This window comes from Columba livia, chromosome 3, assembly GCF_036013475.1.
Source record: "Columba livia isolate bColLiv1 breed racing homer chromosome 3, bColLiv1.pat.W.v2, whole genome shotgun sequence".
Taxonomy (NCBI): Eukaryota; Metazoa; Chordata; class Aves; order Columbiformes; family Columbidae; genus Columba; species Columba livia.
In genome coordinates, this window is record NC_088604.1 from 5,203,507 (window position 1) to 5,218,806 (window position 15,300).

Consider the following 15,300-nt stretch of genomic DNA (forward strand, 5'->3'; position numbering starts at 1 on the left):
GGACCCATGTGCACTGATCTCTATTTTATGCACTGTCTCCCATTCTATCATTAGTGTTTTAACCGGAAAAATACCTGTTGTTTCCACAAGCAAATACTTTGTTTTGTGTTTATCTGACCCAATTAGATTCAGGTACTAGTAAAATACATGCACTACTCCCAGGGAATTAGTTTGCTGGCACCAGTCAACAACAACCTTCACAGTTGTAACCGATTTTATATGCAAAAAAATGAAGATTATACTAAAAATCCTCTGTATTATTTGGATTTTTTAAACATGATTTCGAGTATGCCTAAAAAGAATAAGAAATTAACAAGTAATCATTATCTCTGAGTTGAAAGGAGAAATGGCTTCCACATAATTTGCAGCTTCTGGTAAAGTAAAATAACTTTCAGAGAAATTAAAATGGATTTTAATTTTATGTTGACAGTAGGTCAGAATGAACAGACGTACAGTTGACTGCCAGTTTTGTATTAAGAGCATCTATCCCAGACTTCTTCATGGACGAGAAAGGGTACAAATTTATGTCATAGCTTCTAAATTTCTGTAGGGGTGCTTCAAAATTTCTATTTCAGCTATACTTTTATTCTTCCTTAAATAAAGACTTAACAGGTAACTCAATTGCAGAAGACCACCATGCTTTGTTTTTAACAAAAGTCCATTAAAATATCTGATATGTTTGTTTTCATGCCAGCATGGAAAGAAGATAAAAGTCAAACCCTTTGAAGCTGACATCAGGTGGAGTTACCATTCTCCAGACAGCTTCATCCTGGTCCCAGTCAGACCCAAGTAACAAAACAAGTAATGTAGTCTGCAAACAATTTAAGCATTTAGCCATTAGGAAAGTCGTGGTTTCTTAAAGACAGCAAAACTTTATGTGATGAAATGTAGGCATTTATTTAGCATGGTCAACAACAGATTGAACTTTGTATGTTTTCACTTAATGTCCAAAAAAAAAACCAAATGGGGAATGAAAATATGCATTGTCACTCAAACTTATCTTTACAAAGATGGTGTATATTGTTTACTAGAGCTGAGAAAATTATACTAAGCTGTTTTGATGATCCGAGAAAATTATACATAAGTATAAAACTTGTCCATTTTACCTGGAGCTGGGATTGTGATTGAATACTGATGGTATATGAAGAGATAAAATCACAAGCAAAAGGATACAAAATGACTTATCTGTTTGTGCATATAGATAGGTAAAAATGTAGATACAAATGTACCTATTGTGTGTTGTGGTATAATTAATTAAAAATGTTTTAATTTTTTCTTTTTTCTGGAAATGGAAAGCTTATGTATACTGTGAATGCATATTAGAACAACACATTTATTCATATAAACATGCACTTCCATATGATATAAGGAGCAGGCATTCTAAATTATATCAAATTCTAAATAAGAATACAAATCTGGACATAAAAACACACTGCAGAGCATGATTTCTCATATCTCATTGTTGAGCGAAGATATAGTTTTGAACCTGGACCAAATCGTGATGTGGTATTTAGAAGTGAGTTGTGATATACTTCTATACATATTATTTTATGTTAACCTCAGTGAGTAGAGGTCCCTTGTATTACTGTACAGTAGGATATATGTCTGTGTGGTGGGGGAATGTAGTTTGTACAAAATGTCTTTAATATGTTCTTTGTTTTTTACGTCACAATTTGGACATTTATTGCAGGAGATAATGTGGAAGTGTTGGAAATGTCAGTGAAATTACTCTTTTCTTTCTTCTGCCTAGTTATCATTTATGACAGGGAGGAGTCATACTAAAGATAAAAAACCCTAAAACCCCTGACTTCTATAACCAGTGGTCTTGTTTCAATCTAAAATCAAATTTTCCTGCTGCAGAGACAAAGAATGGGCATCACTGACTGTCTTCTTCAATCCAGAACATAACGTTACAGCAATAGGCAGCTCTGTCTTTCCTGTATAATTTACAATTGACTATAGAGCTTTGTATGATGGAAAAGGACAGTTGCTGAAGCTGAATTGGCAGAGACAGCTCTGGAAATCCTCAGTGGAGGGACCAGCCCGTTTTACCTTGACAGGCTTCTGTGGGCAGGTGCAAGGAGCAGTGTGGGTGTCTCCTGAGTCTAGCAAGAGTGAGAGATGCTCCTATGCGGAGTGAAGGCAGAAGCTGTGTCCCAGGAGAGGGACACTCAGCCATCTGAACCTCCCACTCTCTCCTTGGCTTCACCTCCTCCGGATGCTTTACCCAGCCGAAGTGCTACACAGGGGGAGGAGGGACAGACAGGAGGTGGAAGGAAAATTTTGGTTTTTTTTTTTTTTTTCTATTTGTAGGGTGGAAAGGGAGGAGGAACAAGTGGGAGGATATTTAAACAAAGGCGGGTGATGGAGAAGCGTGACAGTTGATAGCAGGGTGAAAAAAGTAAGCACTGACCTATTTTTCTCAATTATTTTGGTCCCTAAGCAACAAATGAAGTTGATTCTATATCTGGTAAATTTAGTTTCTTAGTCAGGTTTGGCAGGAAAACAAATTATAGATTTTTTATCTCTCCTCATGTCCTTTCTTGCTCCTACTGGGGAGGCTTTTGATTCCTTTGAGCCAGCAGTAAGGGTTAGCCTTGGCAATGCTGGTGTCTAATGGAGGAGCTTTTATTGTATTAGCTAGAACACAGGAATTTTCCTTTTAGAACTGGTAAGAAAAATGACCTTTCCCTTAATCGAAACTAGGCACTAGAGGGCATCCCTCACCTACAGGTTGCACAAAGCTGTGTCCCATGCTGCTATGGAGAGTCTTGCAATGTTAGTTCATTCTCCCAGTCTGTCTTTCCACCCATTGGGCTGATTTATGTGATGGCAACGTAAAGATCAGAAGCGATCTGTCAGACACTTCCTACTCTGGGGCCCAGAAGTTCCTACCAAAGACACTAAAGATGCATCTCAACCAAAACAAGAAAAACAGTGAACACTCAGCAGCCATGTTGAACCCCAAAACAAGAAAGTTTGCAGAAAACAAGAGGCCACGGAATAATTTTCATAAAGTCTTTAGTAATAATAAAGTTAGAACCATCTAAAGTAATAAAGAATGACACAATCCGGGGTCCTTATGAGAAGTCCACACAGTGCACCTGATGTTTACGATTTTAATTAGACTAACAAATCATTATGTTAATTTGTGTATTGACATCACAGAGAAAAAAACAATGCTGTTTTCTTCATGTTTTCTCCTCTAAAACCTGGAATAACCCTGTGTCTTTCCATTTCTGCCTCTTTCAGTAGCAGGAGCCATTAAGGGATGAGTTTTCTTGCAGAAACCCTGCTACGAATTAGTATCCCTTGGAAGTAATATCTGCACATATAAAGAGAGGAAAGCTTATACCACAAAGAATTCAACAAGCACTGCCAAGTTTGTCCAAAGGTTGGTTACATGGACAAAAAATGAACTTTATTTTGTTTTCCATTGGAATGTTAATGGACATGGCGGCTCCTTTCTCAGAAATTCCAGTGGACAAAGTTCATTATTCGAATGTCCAGGCAAACAGGTTTCTGACAAAGTGAGCTCAGTCTCCTTGATGTATACCTTTAGGACTCACATTAAGGCAGTCCAAGAACAAAAGCAGCACCATAGGCTTGGCAATAGGTTTGCTTTTGGCTTTGAGGCAAGCACAGCTCCATCCCTGGGAAAAAAAAAAAAATAATCTAATTCTGACTTACAGTAAAGGTATTTTGCCATCAATCCCAGGTCAGCACTCTCAATCTCTTCTAATGAGTGAGTAACTAGCCACATAGCTCTGTTTATTCTTCCCTGGAAGACTCAAGATGCATGAAGGACTGCAAGGGTAGGAACAGCCTTTACTCCTCTAAGCTGGAGGAGAAAACTCCCTGTAAATCCATTATGGCTTTCTTTTTATTACAAGCAGGTGTGATATGAACATACCTGAATTTCAGAGCAGCTTCATTGTAGTTCTGTGTGCCCAGCAGCCCCTGAAGACCTTAGTCCCTCCTTGTAGATGGTGAAAAACATCCATTGTTGTGAATTCAGCACTATTTCTCCATCCTTCAGAATATTAAAAATCTCACTAGACAAGGTCACGAGCAACTTTTTCTAATTGACCCTGCTTTGAGCAGGAGGGTTAGACTAGAAAATCACCAGATGTCTCTTCTAGTCTCAACCTTTCTGAAATTCTGTGATTCTGTGATAATATGGGCTGAGACCTCAGCCTAATGCCTGGATCTGTATGGATCTTTCAGGTTACGATCCTACAAGGTGTTGACCTTTAAGATGAGCTGGGTGCTCTCAGCATCAAGAAGGAGGGATCTGAAATTCCCAGAGCTGTTACTCACAGCCAGACAACAAACTGAGTACTTAGTGGATTCACCAAGAATAGAAGAGATTCAGGTAGAGTTTCTTCCCTTTGCCTGAGGGGTTTGAACCTGCATCTCCCAGCTGAAGGTTTGAAGAGCCCAGCAGTATTTGGCGAATGATATTTAAGCAACAAATAAAGGCCAAGAAAGTATCTCCTGGGCCTGTCTAGAGTTTGTCTGAAAACAGATTTCACTCATTTATGTGTGGGGGGAAAGTCTTGTCTAAATATTATGCTTTCTTATGGGGAAAAAAAATATCACATTTTTGGATCAGCTCCAGGAAATTCACAAGTTAAAAAAAATAAAATATAAACAAACCTACTTACAGAGTTGGTATAAGACATTCATCTCTCTCAAAAGAACACTTGGATCATTGATTTGTAAGTCAGATCCCAGCACAGAAAGCACAGATCAATGCTGAGGAAAGTGCAAGACCAAACCACTTGCTGGGAGCCAAGACATCTCTGAGTGAACTTCCATTTTGCCACTCATTCTTTCTGTGGCTTTAGGCAAGTCGGTTTTCCTCTTCGTACAAAATACATACTATGATATTTAACACTGTGACTGAAACATGTTGTATACAAGGAAACATTTTAATTATGTTTATGTTATATTGCAATATTATAAACCCTACCTTCTACCAAGGAAGTCAAGAGTGTGACATTTGCTGCTTTTCTTCTTCCTGCAGGCAAATTCAGTCCCAGTCTGTCTAATTTTTCTCTCAAGCAGCGTCCTCCATTCTTGGATTTTGCTCTATCATGAGAGAATAGTAGGAGAGAGAAACTTGTCTTTATTCTGCACTTCTTTTTCCCATCTTGACTCTAGAAACTGTACACACCTTATTGACAGGTGTGTGAAGTAATACCTACTCTAATAGGATCAATGGAAAATCATTCAGAGGTGTATTCTTTCCTGATTGCACTGTGAGAGTCTTTTACGTTGGTCCTTTGACAAACTTAGACATTTTAATGGCTGTCACAGGACCATCGGATCTTCACATAGCTTCCCACCTAGTGGAACCCATGGTCCTGATTTGGGCATTGAGCCTGGATTGCAATGACTGAATGTAAACATTGACAGTGCAGGTACTTATATCTGATTTAACAATCCCAGGCTTTGAAGACAATTGATATAAACACACACTTCTAGAACGATATTAAGCAGATGTCTAGAATGAGAGGACTTTACCCGTCTCTCTCATCTGACTATAAAGAAAGCTAGAGGGCTACTCAAATGGAGACATCTACGTGGAACCCAGCCCTAGTTAAAATTTGTGTAGATACCTGGCTACTTAGAAATGTAGTCTGTAAAGCCCAATACTTACAAGTAAGAAGGTCACAGCAATAGAAAATGTTGAACTTAAATACCAGCTATCCTTGGTTATCTATGCCGCTATACCAAATGCCTACATCACTTTGTTCACACAAAATGGTTCTTGGTGGACCCCACACCTGCTTTTCTGCACTTCCTCAATGTTTGAAATATTTGAAACATATCTGCTTATGCAGCAGATGTAGGTTCAATTTCTTGCTCAGCCTGAGGGAATTTTAACCTGTGTCTTTCGGATGAATGCAGCAGCCAGCTGACAGTGAATAACTGATGTTAAAATGCTTAAACAATGAATAGAGCAGTGACTGGAACCCAGATCTCTCGCATACCAAATGAATGACCTGGTCATTAGATAACAGAGTCATCATTACAGTTACACTTTTGTTTTTGTCCAACAAATATTGAATTAGCCCCAAATTAGATTAAGGAACCATCAGCTTAGAATAAACAATCACTGAGTGTTAAGCATGCCTAACTAGATGTTTTGAGGTGCAAGCTGAAGTTCCTTTAGGCAGAGGAAGGAACCAAACTCGGAATACCACCATTTGGATAGTCATTTTTATACACTAAGAGATAGCACAACTTCAACCAGGTTGTGTGTCAGGAAATGTCTTCTGAGAACACTTTATTGTGAAGAAAAGCTAGTTGGGAAAATACCTAGGCAGTGACTGCTGACAGGATGCAAAACAAACCCAGCCATGTCTCAGGCAAACCATGAAAGATTTTGGGTTTTGCTACATACATCTCTGCTGGTAGTCTACAGAGCATTTGAGTGTGTTCTCTAGTTGTGACACCTATAGATGTAGACTGTCCAAATCCATTCATTTACACTCTCTGTCTCATAAAACAGAATTAGTGCATCCAAACTGCTGCCTGGGAGTAGTCCCTGGCTTTTGCTAACTCCTGAATTGTGATCATGGTTGATTTGGAAGAGTGATTTTTGGTCTGGGTCAAATACTTCTAGGGATCATTCCAGAATTTTAACAGAAGATATAGATGAGTCCGCATGTTCAGGCTGATACCATTGCACTCTTCATGGCTTGCACTGGTGTTGATGAAGTCTGTGGTATGAGTATTTTAAATGAATATTTCAGTGACTATTAGATGAAAGCCTCTCCAGGGTGAAGCAATAACAGAGGGCAATTTTTGTGGAGGTAGATTTAGGATTTCAGTGCCTATAGAGGCAGTGAAATAGGACTTATATCCCCAAAACAATTTTACAATCTATAGTTCTTACTCTGGAAGATGGTTCAAGACAGCTCTTCAACTACTACATATCTTAGAATAACGCAGGTTGGTTAAAATGACTTTCAGTGTAAGTATGAGTATCCGTGTGGCCTTCAGTGACAGCAGTGAAATACCCTATGACTTTACAGCTAGTTTTGATCAAAGGGCATTCAAGTAGCTTATGTTATCTAAGTTGATGCCTCAGGGACATTGCGACTTCCATATGCCTGGCTGAATTACAGTTGCCTCCTTCTTTTCCACTTGCAATGTGAGGCACAGTCTGCCTCATTCCTCCTCTCTGCTGCTGCTCCCTGTAGGTGTCTACACTGGTCAGTGAAGGGTCAGAGACAAAATTGTACCTAATTACTTGCTTTTACTCCAGTATCTCACAATGAGAAAAATAAAACCAATGTTATCTATCTCTTCTGTACTTGAAAGGCAAGCAAGAGAGAACAGGAGGAAAAGGCATCCCTACATCTCCATGTTTTAGCTTTTTGATGAGTGAGGGCTGTAACTACACTTGTTAAAACAATTTACCTTGAAGTTGTTTCTAAACAAGAAGTCAGATTTGTAGCTCTGGTGAAATTTTCGACACATTTCAGGGTTTTTTTTTGTTTTGTTTTGGGTTTTTTGTTTGTTTTGTTTTGTTTTGTTTTCAAAACAATGCAAAACAACACCTATCTATCTCTGATGGGTAACTGAACTGGGGGGTAAAAAACACCCGATCAGTTCACTGAAAAACGTAAACTTTCTCTGAAAAATGTAAACACCACAATCTTCATTTTTGTCATTTACCAAAATTTTCCCTAGAGACAGTGTTCACTCCCAATTCATCTCCTTTTTCCCAAATTGTGACCACTTGTCCAAGTGAGGAAGTAGAACAAAATCTTTTTGCAGAAAAAACAAAACAAAACAGAAATTACAGCACTGTCTAGGACTTGTTATTCTCACCTTCAACTTACCTTCTCAAAATACCTCCTAAGAGGGAAGCATTGAGGCATTCTGGTGGTGAAAGGCGCCTCTTCACCTCTGCAATGGTCACTTTGTACTTCGAAGTGGAGCTGAGTAGAGATAAGCGACCGGGAACAGAGCAGAACAGGTCGGTGGGGTTAACAACACAGGTGCCACCTACAAACCAAAAAAACATGTTAGAGCAGGGAAAACCTCATATTGCATGTTTCGATAAATTCAGTCATGAAGAACAGTTCTGTTGTTTACTTGTGGTTGTTTTTGTTGGTTTTGTTTGGGTTTTCGGAGTATTTTGGGGTGGTGGTTTTGGCTTTGGTTTTGTTTTCAATTATTGCATCACATTGTTGCTTTGAGAAAGATGAACAGATTGAAATTTCAGTAATGGAAAAGTGAACTAGTAGATATGATAAACTTTACAGTCAAATTAGATCATTATGGATACCTCATTTGATTGCAAAGTCATCAAAAATTATTTATTGTCACCCTTGTATCTAGCATGATTAATAACATAAGACTAAACCAGATTCAGCTTTCACTCAGGATTTTAAAACATGGAGTTGGTGAAAAATTCAGGACATTTTTTCTGATGAGAAATGTACATTTTAACTCACAAAACAGTGTTTAGGATAACAAAGACTCAACAGCACTACAGGTTGCAGTGATTTGCAGCCAGAATGGTTTTCCACACCTCTGAACTCTCATATGCTCCTTCCAAAGTCAGGTCAAATCCTCAGCTGATGTTAATGATTGAATTTTATTGAGCTACACCAGTTTATGTCAGGTTAGTTCTGGAATTGTTTATTTCTTGAAAGTGGCAATTACTTAGTCTGGGTCTAAAACTGCTGAATGATCACCAAATCTTTCAATGGAGACTGTAATCAATAACTCCTCAGGCAAAATTGAGCTTTTAACTTAAAGTTAATATGTGAGAGAAAAAGAGAGCAAACTTTCTCTGCATCTGGTCCAAGAGGATACCACAAAATCCCAGGGAAAAACAAAACAAAACAAAGCAACACACACAAAAAACTTAAGAAGTAACACATATTATATCACCAAGTGCAAAACACTTTTCTTTGACCTGCCTTCTCCAACCTAACTACAATGAGAAAATTCTGTGGAAGAAATAAATCTTACCACTGCATGCACAATTCTTCGCTGGAGGAAAGATGAGAAAAAAGAATGAGCTGCATGTGACTGTGCGCTACTAGGAGTTCAGGTGGTTTCTGTGAGGATAATGATACAAAAGCCTTACAGCAGAATGAATCTGTGCTCATCATTAGTGTTTCAACTAAAGATACTGTATTTTTTAAAATACCACAATATTTTTTTATTTCCTGTGAACAGCCAAACCTTTTTGTACTGCAAGAACTCACTTTATCATGCTTAAAAATTTTAGTTTGTAATCTAAATTCTGTAATGTGAATAGAATAGAATAGAATAGAATAGAATAGAATAGAATAGAATAGAATAGAATAGAATAGAATAGAATAGAATAGAATAAAAATAATTATTTTTAAAAACAATTTTAGACAAAATCCTAACACCTTTAATATCTTATCCCACACATAATCACTCTTAAAATTAAGGTGACTATGCATGTTCCAGTTGTAGCAGAGACAGAGGAATATAACTGAGGGATGAAATTTCATTAAGGGCAGACTATTACTCATGTACATAAGGCAAACAGAATTTCTTTCCAAATATTTCAGCTCTTGAAGGTATATTTAAACATTTGTGCTGACAGCAAAACCAGAAAAGAACCTCTCTTGGTATAAATCCCAGATGGGTGAGATCCTGACTCAGTACGGCAGGATATCTTATGATTTTTCTAATCATGCTACAGGATAGATATTAGTGCCCGTTTCTCAGACAGAATATAGAGACAAATCATGCATCAACAAACATATAGACACATCAAACACACATGTGCATTTGTGCACAGCTCAAAGCTACAGTTCATGAGCTCATATGCTCTAATACAGAAATCTGATGCCACATGACAGAAATGTTTTGGGGTTTTCTTGTTGTTTTAGTGTTTTCTTTTGTTTTTCGTATCTGATGCAGAGCTACACAGAAACTTACAAATATTTTCAATCAACATTTTCAAACTTCTGGCTTGTTAGGTACATTTGTGAAGAGTGTTAACATGAAGTAGATTTGTTTGTTTGTCATCTTCTGTCACACAAAACATATACATGTGTGCATATATATGTGTCAAAAAAAACAGTAGCAATGTGTGCATATTTATTTACTTGAATAAGTCTGTAATTTTTATAATGAGACTGTACTGAAATCACTGTCATATTAAAGTTTATCTTCTTGACAGGTTAAGCCAGCATGGACACCATTTATGTAAGATAAAGAATTGTTCCTTAAATTCAAAAACCTGTTACCCTGCAGCTGTTCCTACCCTAACGAGAATTTGCTCCAACATTTCTTATTACAATTTAGTAGAAGTTTGTTTACAGTCTAAAAGTCTTTAAAAATATCATGCCTATGCAACATGATCTTAAACACAGCAATTCCAGGTAAGTTAGGTATGGGTTAAAAGTAAAGCAAAACAAGTCTAAGTCATTTGCTTTCCAGAAACATGGAGAACAAGTTTCAAATTACAAGAAGGTAAAATCTGTTGCATATAATTATTTCACTATATTAATAATTCCTTGACACAGCAACAGAGAGCTGTGTGGTGCTTTCTAGATGAAGCTATATCTTTGTCACAAACTGTGTGCAGGTTTGAAGGCATGGATCTCCTACCACAAACACCACCTTGGAGAGGAAATGGATGAAGTCCTGGCCTTTACACCAAGTGGTAAACAGAAAAAAAGGATAACAGTAAACAAAGGAAGGGCTGTTGGAAAGAGAAACCAAAGGTTAAGTGCAACCACACTGAAAGACGAAGGATTACATTTCTTGCCAAACACATTCACTTTGTGTATTTCTTCCCCCATATTATGATCTTGCATTAGAGTGGAGACATGATTTTATGAAGAAGTGCAGCTCAATGAGGAGAGGACAAGGTATGTTTTAAGTTGTGCTGAACAGCAGTGGCAATAACCAGCTTTTCTTTCCCATTAACCCAATGTTGTTGCAGGTGCTGTTGTAAAAGTCAATGCTTGTTCAACTGTTAAGGTGATCTTCTCTTAACAGGGTATTTGAGAGGTGGGATGCTAACAGACACCAGATGAAGAAGCAGAAGAAAATTCAAAAAAAAATAGAATGTAAATAATGCCTTCCCATGAGTCTAGCAGTTCAACCTGGAGATCCCTACTGCTCTTAGCAGCTTTTATTTGCTTTGGAAAACCTTACAGACTGCCTTCTGGTGCCAGGATACATAAGATGCCATCAGCAGCTCATCAGATGAAGAACCCCACACATAGTCACGGCAAAATAATAAGCCCACGAGTGTACATAAAGAAGGGAGACCTGTGGCTATTGCTCCCTGACTAGTTACCAACCCCATCAGTCCTACTGCAAGTCTAGGAAAAAGAAAATGAGAGCAGGCAGAAGGTGAGATAACTGGTAGGATCATCCAGCAGATTGCCTCAGCAATTTTGTGCTCTAAGTACCACGTGAAATGGGTCTGTGAATGTTAAAAAGACTTTTTTTAGGACAACTGTTTATTTGCACAGAAAAGTGATTATGTGGCTTGGTCCGAAGTCGTCTGTTACTATAAGGTACTGTGTTAGAGATGACTGTAAGTGACGGCAGTTGTGCTGTTGCAGCCACCATCGTCTAAAGGCACAAGCAAGAAGGTTTAGATAAATGGGGAAATATATTTTATATAGCAACTGATAGATTTGGAAAAAAAAAAAAAAAAAAGAAAAAAGAAAGAAGAGAAGCTTTCAGGCACACAAATCCTTCTTCAGGGCTTCTCTTTTATCCAACTCTATTCAATTACTTCTTTCTTCATGACACAGCTTTACTCTCTGATCTGTCATCTTCATGTTGATTTCAACAAATAGGATTGTTCGAAAGAAAAAGGATAGGAAAAGAAGAGATAAACTTTATGCAGCAGACCCCATTTAGGTGAAAGACCTGGGGCCCAGTATTGCCATATACTGGATCATCTCAGCTACCAAATCACCTCGGGAGATTATTGTCAAGGGATCTGAGGGAGAAGAGTAACAAAAGACTATGTTCATTTTTGCTAGCTTACTTTTGAGGCTTGATCCTTTTCTTTCTATCTGAGTGGTTCATACTTGATACAACGTACTCCTTTGTGTGAACTGTGCTTTCACTTTTTTCCCCCAAGCCCAGGATGAACAAAAAGTTAGGCTATGTGATACTGCAAAAGGTAGTAATAGTCAACATTGTGAGAATATTTTCCCTTCCTTATTCCTGCCTCCCCATTAAATAGCACAAATCACTACAAAATGCCAACACAAGCTGGTGATGGGTTGTGTAGATGACAGCAGAAAGAACAACAGAACCGTACAGTACCCAACAGTCTTGTCAACACAATGGAAGTCCCAATAATGCACAATGCAAAAAGAGCTTGGTGTGTTTTGATTGTAGGTCTCCCTTTGTATAGATGAAGAAGACAATAGGGTGGCTGGAGTGAGATCATTTACTCTGATTTAGTTATGCGCTTGGGCATCTGCTGAAATGTAAGTCTCCCCGATGCCCTCAGAGTTAAGTATTTATGCATCTTTTCATTGACAAAATCTGTATTCTCACGTGTTATGGTTTTCTCAAGTATTCTCTCACTTCATTAGAAATGAGAGAGAGGCATATTAGTTGATGTCACTGGATGATTTTTACACTTTAAACACAAATATTTTTTAGAATGCATGTCTGTAATTTTGTACAGATACATGCTTACACTCTGTAAGGTCACTTCTTATTTGTTAATTATAACAGCTGCAATACGAGGGGTATCTTATATTCACTCAAAAAGAGGTTCTCCCTTTTTCCAAGATATTCACCCATAAATGTAATACAGTTATGGAAGGAAACATTGTAATATGCCGGTGAAAAGGGCACAAAAATTCTGTGACAACAGTGCAGAAGTACTGTTTATTTTGTTTTTCAGGATATATGTATGTTCATGTGCTTGTGTACGCTATAAATGTAAGCATGCATGAGTGCCTGCAGATTAATCTTTTATAAAATATTAATAACATGCTATGCTTTTTATTAGTCTATTATTTATATCTACAGGTGTTGTTACTAGGAGTCTCCAGTTTATAGTATATTTTCTACTCTGTCCTGAAATTCTGGCAAGTTTACAGTATGTTACAAAATGAAGACATGAAAATCTACCTCTCCTCAGCTTTCTTTTTCCCTTGAAAGTTGCAAATTTAAACAAGCAGTTAACTGTATAGAGTTTATCAGTATTATTTAATCCCATGTTCAGTTCCCAAAGGTCCATAAGCAATTTAAAATCTTATCCAAATTATCCTCACATGACCCAGTCATAAATCTCAGGAACTAAATATTCAAAATTCTAAAATTCATTTACATTTGTCAGGAATAATACTAAGTACTGCTTTTTATTTTTTTTCCCCCAGGTTTTGTTGTTGTTGTTTCACTTAGATGTACAAACTTTGCATAGTGTAAGTAGTCGTGTAAACCAGCACGGGCCATGAGCATCAACAATCTCATATAATGACCCTCACTACAACATTCATACTAAGGAAAGATGGACATGGCTGCATGCACAGGACTTTTTTTGAATATAAACCAGAAGATTCAGTAGGACTGAGGGGATGGTCAGCTGTTTTTAAGACCAGCCTCTTGTGTACACAGCATTTTCAAGGCTATTAAGAGTTTAAAGTTTAAATTATGCTAAAAAAAATAACTTGGGAGAAGCAAGGTATTATGATGGAAAACAGAATAATATAAATAAGTGGAGGTTGTTACAAGAACTCAACTCTAAAGATTGTATGAACATGCAAAAGGATAGTAAATCTCAGAGACCCAGAACCAGTCTTCTGCCAGCAAGGTGTATCAGAGCTGATACGGGAAAACTCCCACAGTTTCTGGGGTGAAGAACATGACCCACCAAACCAGTGCCAAAAGAAAAGAAATCTACTTCAGCCCTCTTTCCTATGCACAGCCATAAGAACTCGTCACTTTCCAAAGACTCTCCACAGTAGTGATTTGGGAAAAGAGCTGTGCATGTCTGGACAGTGTGCATGAGCCTGCGGGGCTGCAAGAGGAAGGTTTGTGAATGTGTGTGAATGTGTGATGAGGGTTTGAGGCTTTGCCCATGATGTCCCACGAGTGGGATCTGCATGGGGCAGAGCAAGTGATGGAGAGGAGTTGTGCTACTCGCAGAAGGCACTGGCAGGTTTATGTGTGTTCTGTGTCCACTTTGTGTGATGCTTTTTGTTCCCTGCATGTGTGCCTAAGTTTGAGGGTTGCTGAGGACTGCTCTGCGTGGTGTGCATCCCGTGTGTGCCGTCTCTGAACCCTCCACTGAGGCAGGCCAAGCCAGGACTGTGTGGATCACGACAGCCCACAGCTCGGAATGGAGCAAAGGGAGTTAGAAAACAACATGCTACACAAACTCCACTCAGCTGGAGAGGAAAGCAGCACAGACCCCCCAAAACAGGTGAAATGTCTACCTAGGGACTTTCCGTTGCATTTCTGTGCACAGCCGGAAAAGACCTCTTTGCAGATCACTAGGAGAAACAAGCAAGCAAACAAAAACCCACAGAAAAAAAATCAAACAAGCACACAAACCACCGAAACACCCAAACCCCAATTTCACATCTCTTTCCCAAAATTCTCCCAAAGGTCTTGCTTCTGCCCGCTCCGCTCCACTCCCGGCCCGACCGGGACAGAGCCCACTATAACCCGCCGCTCAGCCCCTTCCAATCCTTCCATCCTCTTCCCCAGCCCGAAACTCCCGGGGAGCTGAAAGTCACCGACCGATTTGGCTTTAGTCGTCTAGAGATTATCTCAGCTGGAGCCGCGAGAGCCATTAATTAAGCCAGCTATTTAGGATTTTAATGCGATTTAAATTGGCCCTTGGAATAGAAAAGAAGAAGACAACAGTGCTAATGACAGTGCATTAGGATCTGAACACAATGACGGGCTATTACAAGAGTCCCGAGGCTCTTGTAAGGTTTATAAGAGCCGGGAAAAGGGAAGGAAGAGGACAACAAAGGGAAGACAAGAAGGGGATCTGTGCTGCCCTCTGTGTGCTCCCGGCTGGGTGTGGGGAGACGATTTAGCCACGGAGACCCCCGGCCGCCGCACCGAGACCACCTTCGCTCCCCGAAGCTGCCAAGCGGACAGGGAGACCTGGTCTACCCCAACCTGCCTGTCCCTGGGGCGGGACACAGCAGGGTTCTGGGGAGGAGGGTGCTGGGGGAGCGGCGGGGGAGTCCTTAGGCACCTTCCAGGGTTGGGTTCTGGCCAAGTAATTCCAGTTGGTTTGCCAGACCAGGGAATAGCAAGGTGTAGGGCGGTGTCCTCTTTGCC

General features: G+C 39.1%; 1 protein-coding gene across 4 annotated transcripts in view; it reads right to left on the minus strand.

Annotated features, from left to right (window-relative positions):
• The window catches only part of TFAP2D (transcription factor AP-2 delta), a 48,686-nt gene that overhangs the window by 23,496 nt on the left and 9,890 nt on the right, over positions 1-15,300 (minus strand). For all 4 annotated transcript variants that reach the window (XM_005507397.3, XM_021294409.2, XM_021294408.2 and 1 more), the window contains 2 exons: positions 7,860-8,025; positions 4,976-5,094 (listed from right to left, as the gene is read on the minus strand). In XM_005507397.3, the coding sequence (XP_005507454.1) occupies positions 4,976-5,094; positions 7,860-8,025 (285 nt within the window). The remainder of the gene's footprint in view (positions 1-4,975; positions 5,095-7,859; positions 8,026-15,300) is intronic.